Below are 27,750 nucleotides of genomic sequence, written 5' to 3'. Positions count from 1 at the left end.
TGCTTCCCTAATAATGGTATTTGTTAAGTGCTTACTAGGTGCAAAGCATTGTTCTGAGCACTGGGGAGGTTACAAGTTGATCAGGTTACCCCACAGGGGGCTCACAGTTTTAATCCCCATTTTACAGATGAGGTAACTGAGGCACAGAGAAGTTAAGTGACTTGCCCAAAGTCACACAGCTGAGAGTTGGCGGAGCCGGGATTTGAACCTATGACCTCTGACTCCAAAGGCCGTGCTCTTTCCACTGAGCCACGCTGCTTCTCCATGGAAGCAGCTGCTTCTTGGAATGAGTGGCATATTGAAGGTGGCATTTTCGCTGAGGAGGTACGGAGGAGATCAAGTCCCTGTCTAAACAACAGTATGTCTGCCAGGGGTTTTGTGTTAAGGATGGGCTCCGATGCCACCCCCAAAACGTTTATGAGCGCCTCACTTAGTCACCTCAAAATAGCATGCTAAATAGTCCACAGAACACTACATCCAGGCTTCAAACAAAATTCTTACTACTGATCCTTTAAAACGTTAACAACTCAAAATATTTTAAAAAGCAACAGAATCAACAGTATTTCACTAAGCACTTCCACCCCACGCTTCAGCGATCCTTTAACTCCGCGATGAATCCATTAAGAGCTTTAAGCCTGGACACTGGACGGAATTTCTTTTTTAGGAATCAAAAACTCAACTGCATCGAGTTCTAAACGTCGACATATGGAAACTTTATTATTCATGCTTAAGAAATGTTTTGTACAAACGGATTAGATTTTGACGTTCACCATTACAAGAGCAACAGGTACCACTCTTGGATTACAAAAATAGTTATCACTTTTTAGCATCTCTATACAACTGTTAACGACCATGTGCATATTTGATATAAATAATGGCTAGGGGCACAAGGATTACCCATTAATGCTAAAAGTCCAGGGGGTGGGGGGGGGGTGGGGGTGTGTGTGTCTCTCTCTCAACATATAGCTTAAATGACTGTGAATAAAACTACCCCCCCGAAAAGGGAACACTAGTGCCCCAAACCCCCCAAACCCAAGTTTTAAATTCCTGTTTTAATCCTCATGGCAGCTACAATAATCCCTCATTAGCCGGACTACCCGAAGTAAACAATTCACAAGGTCAAGCTTGCTAGGTCACGGGTCCAGTTTTATTTCTATCATCTTCCTGGGACGTCTGCTCTGGGACCAAGAGTCAACATGATCCCGATAACCACACACAGCCCTTGTGCTTCTCAAAACCTTGTATTTCAGAAGGGGTCCCACTCTAAAATGCAATTCCAGAATGGTAAAATATTTCATCTTTGGGAACGAATCCTGCTCCGTGGCTTAAGCGAAAGACCTCATTGTGGTAATGCCACCTTTTTAGGAAGCCAGAGCAGTGCAATAATGTATCCCAATTTCTAATTCTTACAATTCTGGGGGCACGAGACTAACTCCAGATTATCGAGTGCTCAGTACAATGCTCTGCACACAGGACACACTCAAATACCATTTATTATCTTCGCGGCAGAGAGCGAGAATTAACATAGAGCGACTGGCTCAATACTCTCACCCCACTTTTTATATATCAAAAAAAAAAATAAAACCAATTGAAAAAAGGTTCTGTGCTTCTGCCTTGAAAAGGCATTTCAATTCAGGTCATCTGCCGGAAGGCTTCTGAAAGCATTTAATTTGGAAAATACCGAGTTTGTGGTGATGAATAATGGGTCTTTGAAGTTTTAGTGCCCAAGGTCCGGTACAGTTTGGTCCAGACCAGTTTGTGACCCCATAGCACCAAATTACAAAGTCAGAGTTGTGTGTGGGGTACTGGGAAACTTCCAATCAGTTGGGAAGAAAAGCACCTTTCCAAAGTCAAAATTTTCCACACCTCCTCGTTCGTTTACCTACACGTCTCGACCAATTCTGCTCGGCACCACTCAGGTGAGAAAACTGGCTGAAATGCACTTTAGACACTTTCTCCTGTACAAAAGAAGATGAGGCTTCTAGGCCCCAAAGCACTCAAACAGGACAATTTTAGCTAATGGAATATAGGAAAGCTTAAACTTGAGGATGTTTCTATGGGTTTATGTCAAATGATTTTAGTTTATATACCCAGTACGCATGTCAAACATAGTCTAGTTTTAATTGGATCACACAACTTACATTGGTTTACAAAGTACAGCTAGGCAGTAGTAGTCTTCTTTAAACCAGACTTTACAGTCTCAAGTATTCAAGGTAAGCAGATGAGTTTGAGTCACCTAGTAAAACTGGAAGCAAAAGGAGACAAAAATAATATATTGTCCACTTTAAACTTTTTTTTAGAACAAGGAACATTTCCAAGTCCATAGGAACAGAGCAGCTATTGCCTCTAAAAACACAAAGGCTTAACATACATCACTTTGTATATGCTGAGTGTACCCTAATTGCCCACAAATACCCAAACTTCAGTGTTCACATGACTTACCAGAGCAGATCGCATAAGCTTATATTGAGCATTTTCCAAAGCTGCAATTGTCGTGAAGATTTTGGGTTTCACGAGTAGTCTACATTCAAAAAAGAATTTAAGTCCCTATGGAAAAAAATCAGTTATGTTTTTTGTTCCCCAAACGACAGGGCTCTGCTAGAGAACGAGATACCCGAAGAGATAAGTTTGCAAAACCACATTAAAAACATCCTGGAAAGCCTACCTCTTCATTTACAGCATCCTAGCAAGATATAAATGTACTCGAGGGTTTCCACAAATATAAAAATCGAGGGGAGGAGGGGAGTTTGATAAAGGGAATGATTGCAATACCTGCATTTCCCACCCCGAGGCTTCGCTTTCAAGGTTACTTAGGGTAGGTCAGTTTTCCTAAAAGTTAGCGACATTCGTTTTAAAGTTTACATTTATTTCTTGCATGACGCTGTGAAGTGAAAAAACTTACCAAGAGAGGGAAAACACCAGCCAACTGAGCCTGGCTGCCTATCTGGGGGAAGAAGCCACCAGAGGGGAATGTGTCCATGTATCAGGGAAGTCCAAGAAGCATAATCCCAAGGAAGGGGTATATTTCATAATGATCTTATTCTCCACAGATTGAGCCCCTTTTACTCCAAAGCACCTGGAGTTCTAGCACTGACACCTCCTGTCAAATCCTGCCAGCTCGATGTTAAAGAGTCTGGGGATGTGGAGAGAAAATGAGAGGATTTGGAATACAGGAGATAATCATGGCGGAGGGAGGGAAAGAGGGAGGGAGAGAGGGAAAAAACACTGTTCAGTAGGGGAGAGAAGGTTTTGAACCACCAGTGTGGTCACGCTGAGATGTGGGGCCCCGGATCTCCAGGCAACCCACTCACTCTTCTGCTTTCCAACTCACACCAAACAAGAGACTGATCCCCCTATTAAGCGGTCAGAGCTCCGCTATGCTCCAACAGTATCCCAATGAGCGTCTTCTCCATAAAAAAATCATTCTAACACCGGGAAGTACCTTTCACATCTTCTGCCACGTCAAGGCTACCGTGCTGATACCGACGCTAAACAGTTAATGCACCTGTCAACAGGTCTCTTTCGACCCGAGTTTTGTCCCCAGCTGCAACTGAAAGTTTTCCCTTGAATTAAAATTCTACAGTTTGAATTAAAATTCTAAACTTTCAAGACCTAGAAATAGATGATTTTAGCTGGCATGAACATGAAGTTAAATATTACATGATTCACTTGAAAAAACTGTTCTATAAAGGCAGTCATAAATATCTGAAAAGCGCTACTGTCATAACAATGGTTACGTAATCCAATACCAAAGAAACAGGATTAATATATTATGTACCTTTCCTCACTTTAGTACAGATATGTATATTTTAGCTTATTTACACAAAAAGACTCCATGAATGGACATATCATAATTTACATACTTTTCTGCAGTAATACCCACAGATAAATGACCAGTGAAAAATGTTAGGATTCTCCCGCCACCTCACCCAGAACACCAAATTCTGTTCTGTAATGCTTAGTCTAATTTCATTATTAAGTTATTTTAGAAGATGCTCCAGATACTTTAGTGTTCACCTGATTTTATCCTTTACGGGGGTGAAGGGGGGAAAAATCACTATTATTAAACCACTCAAGCCTCTACTAACGCAAGAGTGTGACATTAATTGCACAACAATGTATTTACAACTACTGTTGTTAAAACTTGTTTTTACAAGAGGATTCAAAACCAATCTTAAAAACTCATTCGTCCTAAGTTATCAGAGCTATTTTGTCTCCATTTGAGCAGCAGAATACCTAAAATTGTGCAATGGATAGTTCAGTGCTGTAGTAGTAACATCAATGCTATTTATAGTTTGTCACTTGAAATCTTAATATCCAAATTCAACATCCCATTTTTATATTTTGGAAAAACACATTTATAAAGATCATTAATTAAGCAACCCAGGAAGTTGGTCTGAGTCCTGTATTTACTGGCAAGTAGTTTGTTATCCACTCTCTCTCTCTAGTAATTGCCTTTGGAAAAATATCTTTCCCCACCTTAGAAACTATTCTTTAGAAGATTCGTCCTGCCACTCGTAACGAGCTGGACTTGGGAAGTAGTGTCCGTTTAAAGATGGAATACAAAAACACAACACAAAGGAAACCTGACAGGGATCAAATTTAGAGCCTGGAAATCAACCGTTGCCCCAATTATGACTTCCACTTGGGAGGTTAGTTCCTTTGGGTCCTGATTCATTCTCCCAATCCTCTGTTCGACTCTGAAGCAGAATACAAATTAAGATTGATTTCCTGAAGTTTTCAGTCTACCGTGACATCCTGACAGGGGGAGGGAAGGGCTAGCCTCTTCCGAACCCCAAAAGTGCCACGGAGCACAAAGAAACCTGATGACCAACTGCTGTTAGCTGGGCTGAAATTCCCAGAGTGAAACAAGTTAATTCTCCAGGTGAGTCAGTCAGGAACTACTTAACCCTCACTAACTGCCAAGATAAAGCTAGAGTGAGGAAACTGTGATGAAAAACCAAGCCCGTTCAGATTCAAGCATCTAAAAAAAATACAATAAAAACGGGTGGCTGTGGATGGACCGGTTGAGGGGGAAAAAAATTTTCAGCATAATTCAACTTAAAGTGCAAGAATACTGAATTCAGTGATCTGGCATTTAATGCATTACTTAAACCATCTAACCAGCGGGATATTTCCTTCCATTACAAAGCGTGCTCAACGCAGCCTCTATTTAGGCACTTGATTATTAGGGAAGGAAAACCAATCTCTGGGATCGTAGTCTGGGAAAAACAATGCAGGAGTGGAGCAAAGTGGTTTGATTATCTTTGGCTGACTACGTCCTTCTGCATTATGCCACATCAGGTTACAAAGATGCACACGGTATCGGCAGGGTCCAAACCGGGTGCAGACCCCCTGCCTCGTACCCAAGCGATCGTCTGAGTACCTTCGGTTTTCGATTTACTATACGCTGATTTCACATCTAAGTGACAGGAGTCGCAGAAAAGCCATGCCAGGGATAACTACTTACAACGACGGAGGGTCGCGGAGACCCACACCCTCAGAGTCACAGCGGTAAGAGAAGGGAGAGGCGGTTTATCGCCACACTCGAGACACCTGCAGATTCTGACGAAGATGCCTACAAGGGGAAGGTCTCGCCCAGGAGGAAGGGGCTCTCTACGGGATGTTAGAGCAGCCCAGGGGCACGATCCTGATCCAGGGAAAGCGAACTATCACGGAGACACCGAGGCGTACCTTCTCCTTAGAGATCACGGAACACTACTGCGCGGGGGAAAAGGAGAACCCTGATAACGGGCTTTATGTGTGGCAGGAGGTGATTTAGCAATGGCCACGTGAAGGCCGAAGCTCTCCTGTGTTCCTAACTACTGGCTGGCCCAGGGACCATTCAGGAAACTCTCCGGAATTCTGCACGCAGCCAGAATTAACAGAGCTGTGAGCCCGCGACCAAGACCTAGCGTTCCCTAGGGGGAAAAAAAACACGAAACGAAACACTCCCCCCTTTCCCGAGAGGGTCTGGGAGCGGCGGTGACTGCTGGGTGACGCGTGCCTGACAATGGCGGGGAGAGGCAGGGACAGTTTTGAACAGTCGCGGTTCAACACGTGGTGAGTGCCGCCCTGGGGACGGACGGTCGGCGCGGAGACCCGTGGGTCAGCGAGCTTGGTCTGTGACCCGTCCTACAGTTGTCCGTGCGAGCGGGGGGGCTGGGAGCGGGTTTCCCGGCCCCGGGGCGGGGAGGGTCTTCACTGCGGCGGCTGAAGCACGTTTAGGTACTCGGAGCGGCCCGATTGGTAGGTAGTGTTTCTGCCACAGTCGACGTACTGGTAGCGCTCTTGGGATATTTGTTCCGAGTGCCCGAAATAGGTGGTTGTCACAGTCACCCTAAAGAGAGGTGGAGATGGGGAGGGGGAAAAAAAAAATAAAACAAAAAAACACACACCCCCAATGTTGGCAATCTAGATTACCACCCTCGAAGCTCTGGAAAACTGGTCATAGGCAGTGAACCCATCTAACAATTCTGTTACTCCCCCAAGTTCTTAACACAGTACTCTGCACACAAGAACGGTGCTTGGCACGCAGTAAGCACTTCACAGATACCGAATAACAACTCTAGATTAACTGAAAATGCCACTGCACACAAGAACAGTGCTTGGCACGCAGTAAGCACTTCACAGATACCGAATAACAACTCTAGATTAACTGAAAATGCCATTCCAAATAGGGTGAAGTGACAGAAACATTAGACACCTCTGGGGAAGGCCTTCAACAATATAAGCAATTATTATTAATAATAATAGTGATGGCATTTGTTAAGCCTTATGTGCAAAGCACTGTTCTGAGCGATGGGGAGTTTACAAGGTGATCGGATTGTCCCACGGGGGGCTCACAGTCTTAATCCCCATTTTACAGATGAGGTAACTGAGGCCCAGAGAAGTTAAGTGACTTGCCCAAAGTCACACAGCAGACAACTGGCAGAGCTGGGATTTGAACCTATGACCGCTGACTACAAAGCCCGGGCTCTTTCCATTGAGCCACGCTGCTTCTCTATTAAGTGCTCAATACTACTGATTGATTTTTCCATAACATGGGTTTTGTCCAACACTGCCAGAGAACCGAGGTGTTTTTTAATGGTATTTATTAACTGCTCATTATGTGCTTATTATACATTGCCGATTTGTACTTCCCAAGTGCTTAGTACAGTGCTCTGCACCCAGAAACGCTCAATAAATACGATTGAATGAAACGAATGAATGTGCCGGGCACTATAGTAAGCACCGAGGTAGGTACAAGCTAATCAGGTTGGACACAGTCCACGTCCCACAAGGGGCTCACAGTCTCTATCCCTATTTTACAACGGAGGGAACTGAGGCACAGAGAAATGAAGTGACTTGTCCAAAGTCACACAGACAGGTGGCAGAGCCGGAATTAGAACCCAGGTCCTTCTCACTCCCAGCCCTGTGCTCTACCCACTAGGCCACGCTACTCGGTGTGAGACAAACCCTTCTCTTAAAGAAGCGGCGTGGCTGAATGTGGACAACGGGTAGAAGAATAGTTGTGGTGTTTGTTAAGCGCTTGCAGAGTACTGCAGCGTGGCTCAGTGGAAAGAGCCCTGGCTTTGGAGTCGGAGGTCATGGGTTCAAATCCCAGCTCGGCCATTTGTCAGCTGTGTGACTTTGGGCAAGTCACTTCGCTTCTCTGGGCCTCGGTTCCCTCATCTGTAAAATGGGGATTAAGACTGTGAGCGCCCTGTGTGACAACCTGATTACCTCGTAACCTCCCCAGCGCTTAGAACAGTGCCTTGCACAAAGTAAGCGCTTAATAAATGCCATCATCATTATTATTATTATTATTATTATTACTGGGGCGGATACAATGCCATGGGCTCAAACAGAGGCCCTAGCCCCATTCAGCGCTCACTTATCGCTGGGCAGATGCCGCTGAGTGGCAAAAGAGAACAAAGGGTGAAAAATCAGGGCACATGAGGAAAGAATAAGGAAGTTGGGAAAATTCTCGCCTTGGGTAGGGAACGTGTCTACCAACTCTGTTAGAGTTTACTCTCCCAAGCGCTTAGTACACTGCTCTGCGCACAGTAAACATTAGACAAACACCACTGATTGATGAACCACAGGAAAGCAGTGTGGCCTCATGAAAAGAGCACAGAATTGGGGAGTCAGGTGACCTGGGTTCTAGGTCTGGCTCTGCCACATGCCTGCTGTGTGAGCTTGGGCAAGTCACCGGACCTTCCTGGGCCTCAGTTTCCTCTACTCTGAAATGGGGACAAGAGCGCTACTCTCCCTCCTTTTTAGACCGTGAACCCCACGTAGACAGGGACTGTGTCCGCTCTGATTACTGGACAGCCACCCTAGCATTCAGCACATAGCACTTGAAAGTACCGCGATTATTATGACATTTGATGGGCGTAATTCAAGAATGGGGCTGCCTTTCTGTTCTCTGCCTCTAAGCAGGTAGATGAGGGGAAATGATCTTAATTGCGGCCAGGGGCCCTAGGGTAAGCTCCTGCTGCGCTTCAGAGCTCTGCACACATTAAGCCCACTGTTGGGTAGGGACTGTCTCTATATGTTGCCAACTTGTACTTCCCAAGAGCTTAGTACAGTGCTCTGCACACAGTAAATGCTCAATAAATATGATTGATGATGATGATGAAGCCCTTAAATAGCAGTGACTGATTCTCCCCGATGGGTCAATTTCCAATCCCTGCTCATCACTTGGATCGGGAGGCCCAGGTTCCATGTCTAATTCCCACCTAGGCGCTCTTTCAGTCCAGGGCTCTGCACCAAGCGAGCGCTCAATACAATTAATCCCAGTGTTTTCCTCTCCTAGTGCTTAGTCCAGTGCTCTACATACCGTCAGTTCTTAATACTATCATTACTATTACCACCACTACCAACACCAGTGGATTCTCTCCGCAGGAAGCAGTGTGGCCTCATGGAAACAGCCCGGGCCTGGGTTCTAATCCCATTCACTCAATCGTATTTATTGAGCGCTTACTGTGTGCAGAGCACTGTACTAAGCGCTTGGGAAGTCCAAGCTGGCAACATATAGGGACGGTCCCTACCCAACAGCGGGCTTACAGGCCAGCGCTGCCGACTGCTTTTAGACTGTGAGCCCACTGTTGGGGAGGGACTGTCTCTATATGTTGCCAACTTGTACTTCCCTAGTGCTTAGTACAGTGCTCTGCACACAGTAAGCGCTCAATAAATACGATTGATGATGATGATGATGATGATGCTAGCTGTTATCATCTCAGGCAAGTCACCTCACTTCTCTGTGTGTCAGTTTCTTCGACTAGAGTGGGGATTCAATCCTGGTTCCCCCTCCTACTTACAGCCCCAGGTGGGACAGGGACTGTGTCCACCCTAATGAACATGTACCTGCCCCAACACTTAGAACAGTGTTTGACAGATAGTAAGCGCCTAACAAATATCATAAAAAACCTCAAAGCCTTCACCCAGGGTTCTGCGGGCATTAAGGGGTCAATACAATGATTATTAGGAGAAGGTGAAGCTCAGCTGATCATGGGGCTTAGTACAGTGCAAGCGCTTAGTACAGTGCTCTGCGCACAGTAAGCGCTCCATAAATACGATCGAATGCATCGGGAAACGGTCAGAGTCAAGCGGGAATGGCTTGGGTGAAGACCGGTTTCTGGATTAAGTGGCCAGATGAGGTCTTCTAGACTGTGAGCCCACTGTTGGGTAGGGACTGTCTCTATATGTTACCAACTTGTACTTCCCAAGCGCTTAGTCCAGTGCTCTGCACACAGTAAGCGCTCAATAAATACGATTGATTGACTGATTGATGATCCTTGGCTTCCCTTGGACACGGTGGATGGGATTTTCTTGTCTGCCCCTCAGCTTTTAAAATGGTAGGCCGAGGGCGGCAGGATGCTGACCTTTTAGACTGTGAGCCCACTGTTGGGTAGGGACTGTCTCTATATGTTGCCAATTTGTACTTCCCAAGCGCTTAGTACAGTGCTCTGCACATAGTAAGCGCTCACTAAATACGATTGATGATGATGCTGACCTGTCAACACTGTGAAACAGGCTGCGCTGGTAGAAACTATTCTTGGTCTCTTCGCAGGGCACCTAGTTGAATAAAACTGGAGCAGCCTGGCGTAGTGGCGGCAGCCTGGGAGTCAGAAGGTCAGGGGTTCTGACCCTGACTCTGCCACGTGTCTGCTGTGTGACCTTGGAAAAGTCACTTCACTTCTCTGTGCCCCTGTTTTACTTCACCTTTAACATGGGGATTAAGACTGTGAGCCCCGTGTGGGGCAGGGGCTGTATCCAACCCGATTTGGTTGTATCCACCTCAGCGCTTCATACAGTGCCTGGCACGTAGTAAGTGCCTAACAAATACCATAATTATTATCCAATCAATGGCATTTGAGCACCTACTGTGTGTAGAGCACTGTACTGAGCACTTGGGAAAGCGCAATAGCCCCAAAGGCCTAAGAAACCACCACCAGACCCAAGTGTATATATGGTTATACATATTTATTACTCTATTTATTTATTTATTTTACTTGTACATATCTATCCTATTTATTTTATTTTGTTGGTATGTTTGGTTTTGTTCTCTGTCTCCCCCTTTTAGACTGTGAGCCCACTGTTGGATAGGGACTGTCTCTATCTGTTGCCAATTTGTACTTCCCAAGCGCTTAGTACAGTGCTCTGCACATAGTAACCGCTCAATAAATACGATTGATGATGATGATGATGATGAAGTGAGGAAATAAGTCATACTTACTGCATCATGACCACTATGTTATGGACTTTGATAGTTGGTAGTGTACAGAAATCACTGGAAAAGGAAAAAAAAGGACACCATTAATGAAAAAGGCCTCAGTATAATATCCTATCTGATCTACACTTCTAAGCCGTACATAGAAAACATCATAAATGCTCCACAGTCATACTTATTGAGCATTTACTGTATGCACAGCACTGCACAAAGTGAAGAAGCAGCGTGGCTCTGTGGAAAGAGCCCGGGCTTGGGAGTCAGAAGTCATGGGTTCCAATCCTGGCTGTGCCACTTGTCAGCTGTGTGACTTTGGGCAAGTCACTTAACTTCTCTGGGCCTCAGCTCCCTCATCTGTAAAATGGGGATTAAGACTGTGAGCCCCACATGGGACAACCTGAGCACCTTGTAACCTCCCCAGCGCTTAGAACAGTGCTTTGCACATAGTAAGCACTTAAATGCCATTATTATTATTATTATTATTATTATTATTATTATTAAGTGCTTGGGAGAGTACAACCTGAGTTGGGAGACACTTTCCCTGCCCATAATGAACTTCCAGTCTAGGGCAGTCAGAACCAAAACAGAAGTTTGCCAAGTGTAGCAAGTACGGCAGACTTTGTGCCAGATAATTCTTTAATAGGGCACTGCCTACAGTTATTAAGTGCCCGCTGTGTCCTGAGCTCCGGCCCATGAGCTAATAATAATAATAATAATGGTATTTAAGTGCTTACTACGTGCCAGGCACTGTCCTAAACATGGGTAGATACGAGCCAAGTGGGTTGGGCACAGTTCCGTCCCCACACGGGGTTCACCATCTTAATCCCCAATTGACAGATGAGGGAACTGAGGCACAGAGGAGCAAAATGACTTGCCCAAGGTTGCGCAGCAGACAACTAGTGGAGTGGAATTAGAATCCAGGTCAGCACCTGTATATATGTTTGTACATATTTATTACTCTATTTATTTATTTATTTATTTTACTTGTACATATCTATTCTATTTATTTTATTTTGTTAGTATGTTTGGTTTTGTTCTCTGTCTCCCCCTTTTAGACTGTGAGCCCACTGTTGGGTAGGGACTGTCTCTATAGGTTGCCAACTTGGACTTCCCAAGTGCTTAGTACAGTGCTCTGCACACAGTAAGCGCTCAATAAATACAATTGACTGATTGATTGATTTTAACTCCCAGAACCTTGTTCTATCTATTAGGCCGTGCTGAGAGCTTACGATGCACAGGGAGAATAAGCGAATGAACACCCAGGGATCGGATGTTTTTTGGAACAAAGGCGATAGAGCAAAGAACTACGATGGCATTTCAAAACATCTCCAACTTTTACATCAAAGGTTAAAATTGCAGATGTTAAAAGCGTTGAAAACTTTTGACGGACAGCTCTCACTTCATACAAACAGAGCATTATCTATTTATACTTCTATATTTTTATACCCTCCCCGTGAAAATTACAAAATTACCACTTACTACATGTAACTCATTTCATCAGCTATAACCGTAGGCACCGTGTAATCAATCTGAAACAGAAATACAAATAGGAACGAGTAAGAACCAACACAGTTGGTGTTAAAGGCTTCGAAAACACTCCACCGCTGAGGTTTACCTGTTTCATATCTAGTGGGCTGATAGCCGTCATGTTGTTCAAACGTGCTTTCCCAATAACCGTTTTCGAAAACAGGACTTGGGCTGTGATGTTGGCGACTTCCACGGCATAGTAATTGTTGTTTGTAATATTTAATGTGTTCTGAAAAGAAGTGTGTGGGGGGAACAGAACGGGTGGGTTGGGGGGAGAAGATGTTAAAGCACATCAACACACCGGAATTTGTCAAGCAAATTCTAAACGCATTCTGAAAATAAGCTAGAAGAACCAAGAGACTAATGCAGAACCCGAGAGTCAAATTAACCTTCAAGGAAATTAGTTACTCTGTCTTAACCTTGTGCAGTTCTTCCAGAAGATGGAGAACTATGTTCTCAAGCTCCAGACCTGAGCTAATAATAGCAATAATGGTATTTGTTAAGCGCTATGTGCCAGGCACTGTACTAAACACTGTTAGAACCAACAGTCTGTTTGCATTCCTTAATCGTCATCAGGCACGTGGACACAACCATTTCTTGCACTTGGATTTCATTCATTCATTCAATCGTATTTATTGAGCGCTTACTGTGTGCAGAGCACTGTACTAAGCGCTTGGGAAGTCCAAGTTGGCAACATCTAGAGACGGTCCCTACCCAACAGCGGGCTCACAGTCTAGAAGGGGGAGACAGACAACGAAACAAAACATATTAACAAAATAAAATGAATTGAATAAATATGTACAAGTAAAATAAATAAGTAGAGTAATAAATACGCACAAACATATATACATATATAGAATAAATATGTACAAGTAAAATAAATAGAGTAGTAAATATGCACAAACACATATACATATATACAGGTGCTGTGGGGAGGGGAAGGAGGTAAAGCGGGAGGATGGGGACGGAGATAGGAAGCAGCGGGCTCAGTGTGGGAAGGCCTCCTGGAGGAGGTGAGCTCTCAGTAGGGCTTTGAAGGGAGGAAGAGATTTGTACTCTTTATTCACCCTGCCCTCAGCCCCACTGAGATACATGTCTGTAATTTCTTGACATGAATTCATTCATTCATTCAATCATATTTATTGAGCGCTTACTGTGTGCAGAGCGCTGTACTAAGCACTTGGGAAGTACAAGTTGGCAACACATAGAGACAGTCCCTACCCAACAGCGGGCTCACAGTCTAGACGGGGGAGACAGACAACAAAACAAAACATATTAACAAAATAAAATGAATAGAATAGTAAATGTGTACAAGTAAAATAAATAGAGTAATAAATCTGTGCAAACGTATATACAGGTGCTGTGGGGAGGGGAAAGAGGTAGGGCAGGGGGGAGGGGGAGGGGGAGGAGGGGGAGAGGAAGGAGGGGGCTCAGTGTGGGAAGGCCTCCCGGAGGAGGTGAGCTTTCAGTAGGGCTTTGAAGGGAGGAAGAGAGCTAGCTTGGCGGATGTGCGGAGGGAGGGCATGCCGGGCCAGGGGGAGGACGTGGGCCGGGGGTCGACGGCGGGACAGGCGAGAACGAGGCCCAGTGAGGAGGTGAGCGGCAGAGGAGCGGAGGGTGCGGGCTGGGCTGGAGAAGGACAGAAGGGAGGTGAGGTAGGAGGGGGAGAGGGGATGGACAGCCTTGAAGCCAAGAGTGAGGAGTTTTTGGTCTGTCTCCCTCCTCTAAATCGTGATGCTTGTGGGCAGGGAACACGTCCACCAACTCTGCTGTTCCAGACTCTTCCAAGTGGTTAGTAAAGTGTTCAGCACACAGTCAGTGCTCAATAAAGATGATTGATTGATTGACTGAATCTTCCAAGCCCACGTGGTGTTCTATCCAGACAGATGCATGATGTTGGAAGGTTTCCTAGATCCCGACAGTGTTCAATCTAGAGTGAACGGGGGCCGGGGGGGGGAAACCAGAGAAAGAATCTCTCCTGACCAGGAAAGCCTATTTAAGGCTAGAACATGAAGCACAGCCTAATGGCTAGAGCCCGGTTCTAGACTGTGAGCCCACTCTTCTAGACTGTGAGCCCACTGTTGGGTAGGGACTGTCTCTATATGGTGCCAACTCGTACTTCCCAAACGCTTAGTACAGTGCTCTGCACACAGTAAGTGCTCAATAAATACGATTGAATGAATGAATGAATGACCTGGGTTCTACTCCCAGCTCCTCCATTTGTCTGCTGTGTGACCCTGGACAACTCACTTCACTGGGCCTGTCACCTCATCTGTAAAATGGGGATTGAGTCCCACGTGGGAAAGGGACTGTGATTGGCCTGTATCCACTCCAGGGCTCAGTAAAGTGCCTCACACACGGTACGTAAATACCATAAAAAGATGCAAAAAACATGCAACTCACCACAAGCCCCTCTGCAATGAAGTGGATTATAAAGCTGACTACCATCACTAAGTTCAAACCCCTTCTAAAATCAAAAATGTGTGGCTATAGTGGAGATGTCTGCACACAGCCAGATATGTGTCTCACTTCCCTCTGTTATTAGGTTATGTGGGGGCCTGGAGGCTAGAGAATAATAATGATGGTAGGTTGTTAAGCACTTTCTAAGTGTCTAGCACTGTACTAAGCGCTGGGGTATATATAAAATAATTAGGATGGATACAGTCCCTGTTCCACAGAGGTTCACAGTCCAAATAGGAGAGAGAAGAGGTCCTGAAGCCCCATTTCACAGATGAGAGACCTGAGGCACAGAGAAGTTGAGTGACTTGCCCAAGGCCATTCAGCAGCTAAGTGGCAAAGCTGTGATTAGAATAATAATAACTGTGGCATTTGTCAAGCATTTACTACGTGCCAAGCACTTTACTAAGCACCTGGGTGGATACAAGCAAATTGGGTTGGACACAGTCCCTGTCCCAAGTGGAGCTCACTGTCTCAATCACCATTTTACAGATGAGGAAACTGAGGCCCAGGGAAGAGAAATGACTAGCCCAAGATGACACGGCAGACAGGCAGAGGAGCCGGGATTAGAACCCATGACCTTCTGACTCCTAGGCTTATGATCTAATCCACTTCACCATGCTGCTTCTGGTCCTCTGATTCCAAAGCTCGTGCTCTTTCCCACCCAATACATTTATTTAGTCTCACTGTGGGCCCGATGACTTCAGGGTTTAAGTGTTAGGTCAAAACTGAGCCTAGGCTTCCTCATCTCCAGCTCTTATTACTTCCTTCAAAGAGCCGACGGTGCAAGTGATTACAAAAATCAGATACAGAAAGAAACGCATTAAAGCAATAAAGCTGAATAAGAAACAGGAAATAACAGATAGAAAATTCCCCAAGTATGATGCTAAGTCTGAGGCCAACAGAACCCATCTGTTGCACATTAAGGAAGTTATCGCTCCCTTGTCCTCTCCCACATAAAATATCATGCTCTTCTTTGGATGCCTTTTACGAGAGAAATATCAATCGGAAGGAGCTCCGACGAGAGAGGCGAAAAGGATGGGTTTAATTTGCAAGGAAATGGAGTAGATGAAAAATAATTAAGTGTGTGTGGCTTGGCTGAGTGGGTGATAGAGGAAAAAAAAACACAAGGTATGTGCATCAGAAATCAGCCCCCTCCTTCCTCTCCCCACAGCACCTGTATATACGTTTGTACATATATAAATTTACTCCATTTATTTTACTTGTACATATTTATTCTATTTATTTTATTGTGTTAATACGTTGTGCTTTGCGGTCTGTCTCCCCCTTCTAGACTGTGAGCCCGCTGTTGGGTAGGGACCGTCTCTGGATATTGCCGACTTGTGCTTCCCCAACGCTTAATACAGTGCTCTGCACACAGTAAGCGCTCAATACGACTGAATGAATGAATATATGTTTGTACATATTTATTACTCTATTTATTTCCCTTGTACATATTTATTCTATTTATTTTATTGTGTTGACATGTTGTGTTTTGTTGTCTGTCTCCCCCTCCTAGACTGCGAGCCCGCTGTTGGGTAGGGACCGTCTCTAGATGTTGCCGACTTGGACTTCCCAAGCGCTTAGTACAGTGCTCTGCACACAGTAAGCGCTCAGTAAATACGATTGAATGAATGAATGAGGAGCAAAACTGCTGAGCTACTTGTGATTAAATTATGGAAAAAAAAAACCCAGACAAAATGCCAGGAAATAACCTTCAGCGGTGACACCCATGGCAAATTCTCCCTTCTGGGCTTGGAAGGAGGCAAGCCACGGGACAGGACGTTGGTTCACCCCCTCGTTTCTCCCCTGAAGCAGTCTTAAGTCACGCCTTGCTCCCTCCCGACCCAAGAGGGAAGTTACTGAAAATATCTGTGGGGGAAGTGGGAAAAGAAGAGTATGCGGTTGATGCAACTGCGGTATTTGTTAAAGCTCTTACTATGTGCCAAGCACTGGCATAGGCACGAGGTCACCCGACTTGTACTTCCCAAGCGCTCAGCACAGTGCTCTGCACACAGTAAACGCTCAATAAATGCGACTGAATGAATGAATGGGGCTCACAGAAACTGAGAGGGGAGTCACCCCCACGTCATCTCGAGCTCCCAGCACGCCGGGGGAATCCTAACCCTGCCTCCCCAGGGGGCTCAGAGGCAGGGGGATGGCGCCGATAAGACTGTGAGCCCGTTGTTGGGTTGGGACCGTCTCTATATGTTGCCGACTTGTACTTCCCAAGCGCTTAGTACAGTCCTCTGCGCACAGTAAGCGCTCAATAAATATGACTGAATGAATGAATGAATAAGAGCACGGGATCTCACCCCCCAATTTTTTTTAATGATATTTGTTAAGGATTTACTATGAGCCAGGCACCGTACTAAGCACTGGGGTAGATACAACCCGATCAGGTTGGACACAGTCTCTGTCCCGTGTGGGGCTCAGTCTTAATCCCCATTTTCTAATAATAATAATAATGATGGCATTTATTAAGCGCTTACTACGTGCCAAGCACTGTTCTAAGCGCTGGGGTAGATACAAGGTAATCAAGTTGTCCCACGTGGGGCTCACAGACTTCATCCCCATTTTCCAGATGAGGGAACTGAGGCCCAGAGAAGTGAGGTGACTTGCCCAAAGTCACCCAGCTGACAAGTGGCAGAGCGGGGATTTGAACCCATGACCTCTTACTCCAAAGCCCGAGCTCTTTCCACTGAGCCACGCTGCTTCTCTGATTTTCTAGATGTGGGAATGGCAGCAAAGAGAAATGACTTGTCCAAGATCACCCGGCAGACCGGTGGCGGAGGCAGAATTAGAACCCAGGACCTTCCAACTCTCAGGCCCGTACTCTGTCCGCTAAGCCAGGCTGCTTCTGCCCTGGACCCTGTAAAAGGCCGAGCCTCCACAGCTTGCTTTTCCTTGATCCCATTCACAGACACCCAGAGAGTTGGCAAAGATGCCCTTGGCACAACGAGGCCAAAGTCGAACTTCTGTTTGATCGCAGAGGAGACCCATCCTCTACCCTTCTAGACTGTGAGCCCGCTGTTGGGTATGTTGCCAACTTGGACTTCCCAAGGGCTTAGTACAGTGCTCTGCACCCAGTAAGCACTCAATAAATATGACTGACTGAATGAATGAAAGATCTGGCAGCAGCGATGATTTTCCCTTTTAACCCAAATCAAAAGATGAGGAAATGATAGCTGCTCATTTATTTTATTTTGTTAGTATGTTTGGTTTTGTTCTCTGTCTCCCCCTTTTAGACCGTGAGCCCACTGTCAGGTAGGGACTGTCTCCATATGTTGCCAATTTGTACTTCCCAAGCGCTTAGTACAGTGCTCTGCACATAGTAAGCGCTCAATAAATACGATTGATGATGATGATGAACTGCTCATCGCATTCTCTCTCTCTCACACCTCCCCTGCCCGCCCCCACTCTCCCAAAAAAGTGCTGCCACTACCTTGTGGCTTTCCGGGAATATCTCTCTCCCCCTCTAGTCTGTAAGCTCCTTAGGGGTAGGGAATGTGGTCCATAATTTTGCCGTCTTATACTCTCCCAAGCAATTAAGACGGTGCTCTACACATAGCAAGCGCTCAGCGTGGCTAAGTGAGAAGCAGCGTGGCTTAGTGCACCGAGCACGGGTTTGGGAGTCGGAGGACGTGGGTTCTAATCCACTACGTTTCTGCTGTGTGACCTTGGGCAGGCCACTTCACTTCTCTGTGCCTCAGTTACCTCAGCTGTAAAATGACGATTGAGACGGTGAGCCCCATGTGGGACAACCTGATTACCTTGTATCTAGAACGGCGCTTGACACACAGTAAGCACTTAAATACCATCATTAGTGGCTAGAATGTGGGCCTGGGAATAAAGCACTTAAATACCATCGTTATCATTAGTGGCTAGAATATGGGCCTGGGAATCAGATTATTATTATTATTATTATTAGAAGGACCTGGGTTCTAATCCCAGCTCTGCCTCTTGTCTACTGTGTGACAAGTGTTGGGCAAAGTGGCTTCACTTTTCTGGGCCTCATTTCCCTCATCTGTCAAACGGGGATGAAGACTGTGAGCCCCATGTGGGACACGGACCGTACCCGGCCTGATTAGCTCGTACCTACCCCACTGCCTGACACTTACTAAGCGCTTTACAAACACCACTGTCACCCATCCACACCGTCGATGGACTGAGAAAGGAACAGGGAGGCGTACCGTGATATTTAGATAGATCATCCGTTTACTCTGGTCATAGCTGACGTAGGCCGACTTCACCCCGACGTACTTCACGTCGATGGAGCGAGGGAACAGGAAGAAGACGGCCAGACCCGAGAGGAGGAGGCACACCGACACAGAGGCCATCACGTACAGCTTCCTGAAATGACACCGCCCGCGTTTTCCGCCTGGCCATCGGGATACAGGTCACTAGCCGAGATTCCCAAGGCCATTTTGAACTGGGATGAGAACTGGAGAGTGGGAACCTAAAGTGGACTGAGCACCACGTAGGGATCTCAGCAAACTTGGGAAGAGCAGGGAGCTGAGACTACAATTCTACTGACGATGGTCCACACCCTGAATGGTTTTAGGTCGTGGAAGAGGAGCAAATATTTCAACTGTTGACTTGTAAATATTATGCAGAAAAAAAAAGCTTATAAAGGGAAGATCTCATTCACCTTCTAAAATGGTCATACCATACAACTACATTTGTATCACTCAGAAAAGGAACTGCCATATAGTCTTAAAAAGAAAATCTATATAAAGGAAACTGTGAATGTGCAACCCGGTAACCCTCTTCTGGTATCACACACTGAAAATACTCTCTTTAGCGCTAAGTGAAGAGGTTTAATATCGCACATTAAACTGGTGACACTATTTCCTCTTGGCCCAAAGCAATCTGTTTCACTTTAAAAACCCGATTAATCTTGGAAACTAATAACAAACTTATATTATAAACACATTCTTTTTCTAAATTGCCTAATATTTCAGGCTAATAGGCAGAAGAAACATATTTAATGCTATTGAGGACAAAAAATAATGGAAATCATTTTATCCCCAGTGTTACCACTATCCATTCCCACCACTGTGAATGCACCACATGATTTTCATTCCCATTTGCTTCCATATCATAAAATTTGCGGGGAAAATCATGACGAGAAAGCCAAACACTGGGAATTAAACTTGGGGAGCACCGTGGGTAATTCTATCTACAGTTAAGGAAATGCAACTGGAAATGAGCGTTCAGTTTTCCAAAAATCAAATATTCTTATACACTTTGCATACTGAAAGGTTACCAGGAAGAAAAAAAAAAAAGGTCGGCCATTCCTTTCAAAATAATCCAAGAATTTGGAATAAGTTCTGTTGGCAGCACACGGTTTCACACAAAGACTACTTACGTTCGTCTGGGCCTCAGTCTCTGGTCACTATACGGAATCAGGGCTACCAGCTGGTTTTCCTGACCTAAAATACAGGACATATTTTTAAGGCAGGGAAGGAGAAAGGTTGCAGTGGTACAAATTTGAATGCATAGATAAGCCTCTAGTACAGTTAAGCTGGAACAGAAAGACCAGATTTTGAGACAGTGGCTTTTTAAAAATTGTTTTAATTTAAGGGACTATGCTTCCCAGAGCACATGAGTACCACACAATCCGTTACCTACACACTGCGTCATGTATGTAGCCCCTTTCCCATCCTATGCCAATTTTTCATTTCTATTAGCGTCAGCCTCCCCAGAAGGACTGCAACCTCCATGAGGGCAGGGATCTTGAGCACTAGCTTTTGAATGCTCCCAAAGCACTCAGAGTGCTCTGCACCGTGGCCCAGTGGAAAGAGCATGGGCTTGTGAGTCAGAGGACCTGAGTTCTCATCCCAGCTTCACCACAAATCTGCTGTGTGACCTCACGCAAGCCGCTTGACTTCTCTGTGCCTCAGTTCCCTCATCTGTAAAACTAGGATTGAGACTGTGAGCCCCATGTGGGATGCAGATTGCGTCCACCTTGATTAGCTTGAATCCTTCCCAGTGCTTAGGACAGTGCCTGGCACAAAGCAAGTGCTAAAATACCACTGGGGGAGGGAAAAAAAATCAAGAAGTAGGCAAATGTGACTCATACATCTAATGCAGTAAATTTGAGGAATTGGATAAAATTGTGGTTAAGGGCACAGGATGTTTTCAACCAAATCAATCAACTACCTGAAAACAAGTCATTTAAAGGTCTTTTTTTTTAAAAAAAAATGGCACATTAAGTGCTTACTATGTGTCAAACACTGGTCTAAGCTCTGGGGTACATACAAATCAATCAGTCCCTGTCCCTTAAGGGGCTCACAGTCTAAGTAGGAGGGACAATGGGAAAACTGAGGCACGCAGAAGTTAAGTAACTTGTTCAAGGTCACCCAACAAGTATTTGGCAGAAACGGGGTTAGAACCTACCAAGGAATGGTACAGAAGTCTGGCAAGAGGATGCGACCTACCATTACAAATAGCCACTGAGGTAGGAGATCATTTTATGGCCAAAGTACCTCCCAAATAGAATAAGCAGCTCTAAGGGGGCTGCCCTGAGAACTGCAGACTGGGAAATCTCCCTTCAAACCCATACATCCACAGACAAAATAACCTTTTTGGGAGGGGGGAGAAAAAAAACACGGTTTATGTAAGGCAAAAAAATCACGCCTCTCCAATCTACTGAGGTTCCTCGAAGGGGTCAGGAAGTGTGTGGCTAGAGGAGAGCTGCTACACTAAATATGTTTAGATTTTTAAATGGTTTTTGACAAGGTTCTTCACCAAGCGCTTTTGAAAAACTGCATACCTGTATCTTGGAATTCGGGGGGGGAAATATTTTGGTCTGGCAACGGATAAGAAATAAAGGGGAAGGGAAAATGACTACTTTTTAGCTAGGGAAGTTTAAAAAGTGGGGGCCTCCAGGAACTGCCACTGGGAGCTATTGCTGCATTTAGTATTATCCTAAGGAATCTGACTTTTCCTAAGGGAAAAGAGGCAGTCAACTCTCCCAGCTGGGCAGATGACATGCCCTTTCGGAGGTTGAAATACGTTGATGGGGATACACTGTGGGAAGATTTCAAAGTGGGTAGGAGAGAGGCAAAGAAGCTTCACGACTAAAGGGTGATTAAAATCATTAATTTAAGGCAGGGAAACCCCCCGATGATAACAACACATTAGAGTCCTTTGAGCTTTAAGGTATGACTTTAGGATGATACCTTGGACTCTCCTTTGACTCGTTTCCTCAAATCATCAGTAGTGTTGTTGCCAAATTGGACTTTCCAAGCGCTTAGTACAGTGCTCTGCACACAGTAAGCATTCAACAAATACGACAATGAATCCAGGCCCAAGGAAGTTATACAAGGCAAGTACCAAAGGGCTCAGGGGGTCTGTAATAAATTCTGGAAGAGCCCCCTGACACTTATTAAGAAAGCAAGCTAGGCCCCTGACGCTTATTGAGAGAACAAGCTAGCGATGGCGGAAAGCTCGAGATGGACGAAAGAGATGCATGAAGGATAGGGCCACCCACCGTGGACAATTACAGAAAACTGGAAGACGCTCAATAAGGCAGAAGCCCAGCTGAGAGGAAAGATTTCCAGGGTAGCAACCTTCATTCTGGAGTATACAGAATAACGGGGCTGGAGGGCCTATATAACATTTTTCTCTCTCCCTCTTTGAGTTTTCATTTGGTAAAATCGGTATTCACTGTAAAACTCTTTAATGTCAACGAAAGCACAATTTTATCTACAGCATCATGTGGCGATGGGCCTTTCTTGTACAAGAGCTACCACACTAGAACATGGAATAATAGAACTGAAGCTCTTTGGATTGCTTACAATCAGTGATGATTTAACAGTAATAATCGTATTTAAGAGCTTACTATGTGCCAGCACTGTACTAAGCGCTGGGGTGGATAGACGAAATCAGGTTGGACATAGCTCCTGTCCCACATGGGGCTCACAATCTCTATCCTCATTTTAGAGGAGGTAACTGAGGCACGGAAGAGTCAAGTGACTTGCCTAAGGTCCCACGGCAGACAAATGGCAGAGTCGGGAATAGAACTCATGACCTTCTGACTCCCAAACCTGTGCTCTATCCACTAAGCCGTGCCGCCTCTAATGATTTGATGATGCTAGTGATGATTTACGACTGGACAGAGTGCTCATGTGCCCAGTGGTTAAATTCGCTCAATCGTATTTATTGAGTGCTTACTGCGTGCAGAGCACTGTACTAAGCGCTTGGGAAGTACAACTTGGCAACATCTAGAGACGGTCCCTACCCAACAGCGGGCTCACAGTCTAGAAGGGGGAGACAGACGACAAAACAAAACATATTAACAAAATGAAATAAATAGAATAAATATGTACAAGTAAAATAGAGTAATAAATATGTACAAACATATATATATATACATACAGGTGCTGTGGGGAGGGGAAGGAGGTAAGGTGGGGGGATGGGGAGCAGGAGGAGGGGGAGAGGAAGGAGGGGGCTCAGTCTGGGAAGGCTTCCTGGAGGAGGTGAGCTCTCACTAGGGCTTTGAAGGGAGGAAGAGAGCTAGCTTGGTGGATGTGCGGAGGGAGGGCAGTCCAGGCCAGGGGGAGGACGTGGGCCGGGGGTCGACGGCGGGACAGGCGAGAACGAGGCATAGTGAGGAGGTTAGCGGTGGCAGAGGAGCGGAGGGTGCGGGCTGGGCTGGAGAAGGAGAGAAGGGAGGTGAGGTAGGAGGGGGTGAGGGGATAGACGGCCTTGAAGCCGAGAGTGAGGAGTTTTCGCTTCATGCGAAGGTTGACAGGCAACCACTGGAGGCTTTTGAGGAGGGGAGTGACATGCCCAGATGCAAACAGAATAAGAGTCGACGCCCCTAAGTTGGAAAAGGGACAAAGATGTGTGTCCCGGGAGGCTGGGAATCTGAAGTGTCATTTCCGAGGAGAGGGGACGGGTCTCCCAGGCCCACTCCCGCCCGGCCCCTGAGCTACAGCAGTGTCCCGAAGCTGGGCCAGACCTGCCAGATCACCAAACCCGGGCCCGCTTGCTCTCCTCCAGGGCTCAACTGACCTCCGGCCCCCCCAAGACTCACAATGGGGGGCCACCTAAGCCAGGAACTGTGTGCCCAACGATACATCCAACAGAGCTTCCTCTCCCTCTCGCCGGTCAACGATCCCGACACTGGCTCTACTCAATACCCAGGCCCTCGGTGGGCTGCCCTCCCAGCATCCTGTCCCATTTTCTCCCATCTGGGAACTCACACGCTCACGGGTGGAAGGGTCGCTGAACAATCTGAGCTTCTTTCCGGATGGAGTGCCTCACAATGCTAAAATTCCTCTGTACCAATTTCTCCCGACATACCGTAAGGAGCCGAGACCCAAGACGCTGACAGCTGTACCATCTCCAAGGCCAAATAATAAAAGTTTGAATACTAATAATAATGATAATGATCCCATTTGTTAAGCACTTACTGTATGTCAGGCACTACACTAAGCGCTGGGGTGGATACAAGCAAGTCGGGTTGGAGAACAGGCGCTGTCCCGTGTGGGGCTCACAGTCTCAACTGCCATTTTCCAGATGAGGTAACTGAGGCCCAGGGAGGTGAAGTGACTTGCCCAGGGTCACACAGCAGACAAATGGCGGAGATGGGACTAGAACCCAAGCCCACGGCTCTATCCACTAAGCCAGGCTGCTGTTGGAGTGCTGAGATTTTAATCCAACAGTTTTCCCAAGGCTGTCTCCCCTATTAGAGGGTAAGCTCCTTGAAGGAAGAAGTTGTGCTAACTCTACCGTACTCTTCCAAGCGTCTAGTACAGTGCTCCTTACTCCAAGGGTAGGGATTGTGTCTCCTAATTCTACTGCGCTCTCCCACTTGCTTAGTACAGTGCTCTGCACCCAATAAACATTACAGATTAATTTGTACTCTCCCAAGGGCTTACCACAGTGCTCTGCAGATGGTAAGTGCTCAATAAATATCACTGATTATTTGGGTTGTGGATTACGTCAACCCTTTCCTTCTTCCTTCTCTCCCGCCCCCATCTTACGTGAACCTTCAAGAAAGAAAGTGAAACTTAAAGGAGCAAATTTAGATGAGTAATACCTGAGGTCAAAAGGTAACGGTGACATTATTTCTTGGCACCCAGTAAGTACGTACTTAATACATATATAATAATAATAATAATAATGATGGTATTTGTTAAGCGCTTACCATGTGCAAAGCACTGTTCTAAGCGCTGGGGAGGTTACAAGGTGATGAAGTTGTCCCACGGAGGGCTCACAGCCTTAACCCCCATTTTCCAGATGAGGTAACTGAGGCACAGAGAAGTTAAGTGACTTGCCCAAAGTCACACAGCTGACAACTGGCAGAGCTGGGATTTGAACCTATGACCTCTGACTCCAAAGCCCGGGCTCTTTCCATTGAGCCACGCTGCTACTCTACTCTGGAGACCGGAGCTTACACACAGCACGGCATGGTGGATAAAGCAGGGGGCTGGGGGTCAGAAGGTCACGGGTTCTAATCCTGCCTCTGCCATTTGTCTGCTGTGTGACTTTGGGCAAGTCACTTCACTTCTCTGGGCCTCAGTGAGCTCATCCGTAAAATGGGGATAAAGACTGTGAGCCCCACGTGGGACAAACTGATTACCTTGTATCTACCCCAGCGCTTAGAAAACTGCTCGGCACATAGTGAGCACTTAAATTCATTCATTCAATCGTATTTATTGAGTGCTTACTGTGTGCAGAGCACTGTACTAAGCGCTTGGGAAGTACAATTTGGCAACGTATGGAGATGGTCCCTACACAACAGTGGGCTCACAGTCTAGAACAAATGCCGTCATTATTTCGTTATTATTATTAATAAATATTACAAACTAATTGGGACTCTCCCCAGGGCTTAATGTAGTGCTCTGCACACAGTAAGTGCTCAATAAATTCACTGATTGATTATTGATTGATCTATGTATGTACCCTCACCTCGCTCCTCTCCCACTCCAATCCAGCCCACACACTTCGCTCCTCTAATGCTAACCTCCTCACTAAGCACTTAGTACAGTGCTCTGCACACAGTAAGCGCTCAATAAATACGATTGATGATGATGATCTCGCCGCCAACCTCTTGACCACGTCCTGCCTCTCGCTTGGAACGCCCTTCCTCCCTCATAACCGACAGCATCGCTCTCCCTCCCTTCAAAGCCTTATCGAAAGCCCATCTCCTCCAGGAGGCCTTCCCTGATTAAGCCTCCCTTTCCTCTTCTCCCACTCCCTTCTGCGTCGCCCTGACTTGCTCCCTTTATTCATCCCCCCACCCCCAGCCCCACACCACTTATGTCCATACCTGTAATTTATTTCTATTAATGTCGGCCTCCCCCTCTAGATTGCCAGCGCGTTGTGGGCAGGAAATATTATATTAAAGTCTCCCAAGCGCTCAGTACAGTGCTCTGCACGCAGTAAGCGCTCAACAAATACGATTGAATGAATGAAATACAACTGACTGACGCTGGTCCGCTTGGATCATATCTATGCCAGTGTGTAATAATAATAATAATGGCATTTATTAAACGCTTACTAAGTGCAAAGCACTGTTCTAAGAGATGGGGAGGTTACAAGGCGATCAGGCTGTCCCACTGGGGGGCCTCACCACTGTTGGGTAGGGACTGTCTCTATATGTTGCCAACTTGTACTTCCCAAGCGCTTAGTACAGTGCTCTGCACATAGTAAGTGCTCAATAAATACGATTGATTGATTAATGCCCATTTTACAGATGAGGTAACTGAAGTCTGGTAACTGAGGTAATCTCTCACTCCATCCCTTCTCCCCTCCTTAACTTCCATCTTCAACCGCTCACTCTCCACTGGTTCCTTCCCCTCTGCCTTCAAACATGCCCATGTCTCTCCCATCCTACAAAAAACCCTCTCTTGACCCCACCTCACCTCCTAGTTATCGCCCCATATCCCTCCTACCACTCCTTTCCAAACTCCTTGAATGAGTTGTCTACACGCGCTGCCTCGAATTCCTCAACAACAACTCTCTCCTCGACCCCCTCCAGTCTGGCTTCCGTCCCCTACATTCCACGGAAACCGCCCTCTCAAAGGTCACCAATGACCTCCTGCTCGCCAAATCCAACGGCTCATATTCTGTCCTAATCCTCCTCGACCTCTCAGCTGCCTTCGACACTGTGGACCACCCCCTTCTCCTCAACACGCTATCCGACCTTGGCTTCACAGACTCCGTCCTCTCCTGGTTCTCCTCTTATCTCTCCGGTCGTTCTTTCTCAGTCTCTTTTGCAGGCTCCTCCTCCCCCTCCCATCCCCTTACTGTGGGGGTTCCCCAAGGTTCAGTGCTTGGTCCCCTTCTGTTCTCCATCTACACGCACTCCCTTGGTGACCTCATTCACTCCCACGGCTTCAACTATCATCTCTACGCTGATGACACCCAGATCTCCATCTCTGCCCCTGCTCTCTCCCCCTCCCTCCAGGCTCGCATCTCCTCCTGCCTTCAGGACATCTCCATCTGGATGTCTGCCCACCACCTAAAGCTCAACATGTCGAAGACTGAGCTCCTTGTCTTCCCTCCCAAACTTTGTCCTCTCCCTGACTTTCCCATCTCTGTTGACGGCACTACCATCCTTCCCGTCTCACAAGCCCGCAACCTTGGTGTCATCCTCGACTCCGCTCTCTCATTCACCCCTCACATCCAAGCCGTCACCAAAACCTGTCGGTCTCAGCTCCGCAACATTGCCAAGATCCGCCCTTTCCTCTCCATCCCAACCGCTACCCTGCTCATTCAAGCTCTCATCCTATCCCGCCTGGACTACTGCATCAGCCTTCTCTCTGATCTCCCATCCTCGTGTCTCTCCCCACTTCAATCCATACTTCATGCCGCTGCCCGGATTGTCTTTGTCCAGAAACGCTCTGGGCATGTTACTCCCCTCCTCAAAAATCTCCAGTGGCTACCAATCAATCTGCGCATCAGGCAGAAACTCCTCACCCTGGGCTTCAAGGCTGTCCATCCCCTGGCCCCCTCCTACCTCCCCTCCCTTCTCTCCTTCTACTGCCCAGCCCGCACCCTCCGCTCCTCTGCCGCTAATCTCCTCACCGTTA

At 46.3% G+C, this 27,750-nt stretch overlaps 1 protein-coding gene across 1 annotated transcript in view; it reads right to left on the bottom strand.

Annotated features, from left to right (window-relative positions):
• Positions 1–684: 684 nt before the first annotated feature.
• The window catches only part of TMEM106B (transmembrane protein 106B), a 46,022-nt gene continuing 18,956 nt past the window's right edge, over positions 685–27,750 (bottom strand). Inside the window, exons 3-8 of the mRNA XM_038760285.1 lie at positions 20,070–20,133; positions 18,892–19,051; positions 12,330–12,470; positions 12,194–12,243; positions 10,724–10,777; positions 685–6,340 (exon numbers count right to left, since the gene is read on the bottom strand). Of these exons, the coding sequence (XP_038616213.1) occupies positions 6,202–6,340; positions 10,724–10,777; positions 12,194–12,243; positions 12,330–12,470; positions 18,892–19,051; positions 20,070–20,133 (608 nt within the window). The 3' untranslated portion in view covers positions 685–6,201. The remainder of the gene's footprint in view (positions 6,341–10,723; positions 10,778–12,193; positions 12,244–12,329; positions 12,471–18,891; positions 19,052–20,069; positions 20,134–27,750) is intronic.

Source organism: Tachyglossus aculeatus, chromosome 2, assembly GCF_015852505.1.
Source record: "Tachyglossus aculeatus isolate mTacAcu1 chromosome 2, mTacAcu1.pri, whole genome shotgun sequence".
NCBI lineage: Eukaryota > Metazoa > Chordata > Mammalia > Monotremata > Tachyglossidae > Tachyglossus > Tachyglossus aculeatus.
Note: the sequence above shows the minus strand (reverse complement) of the source record. Positions and strands in the feature narration are given on the sequence as shown.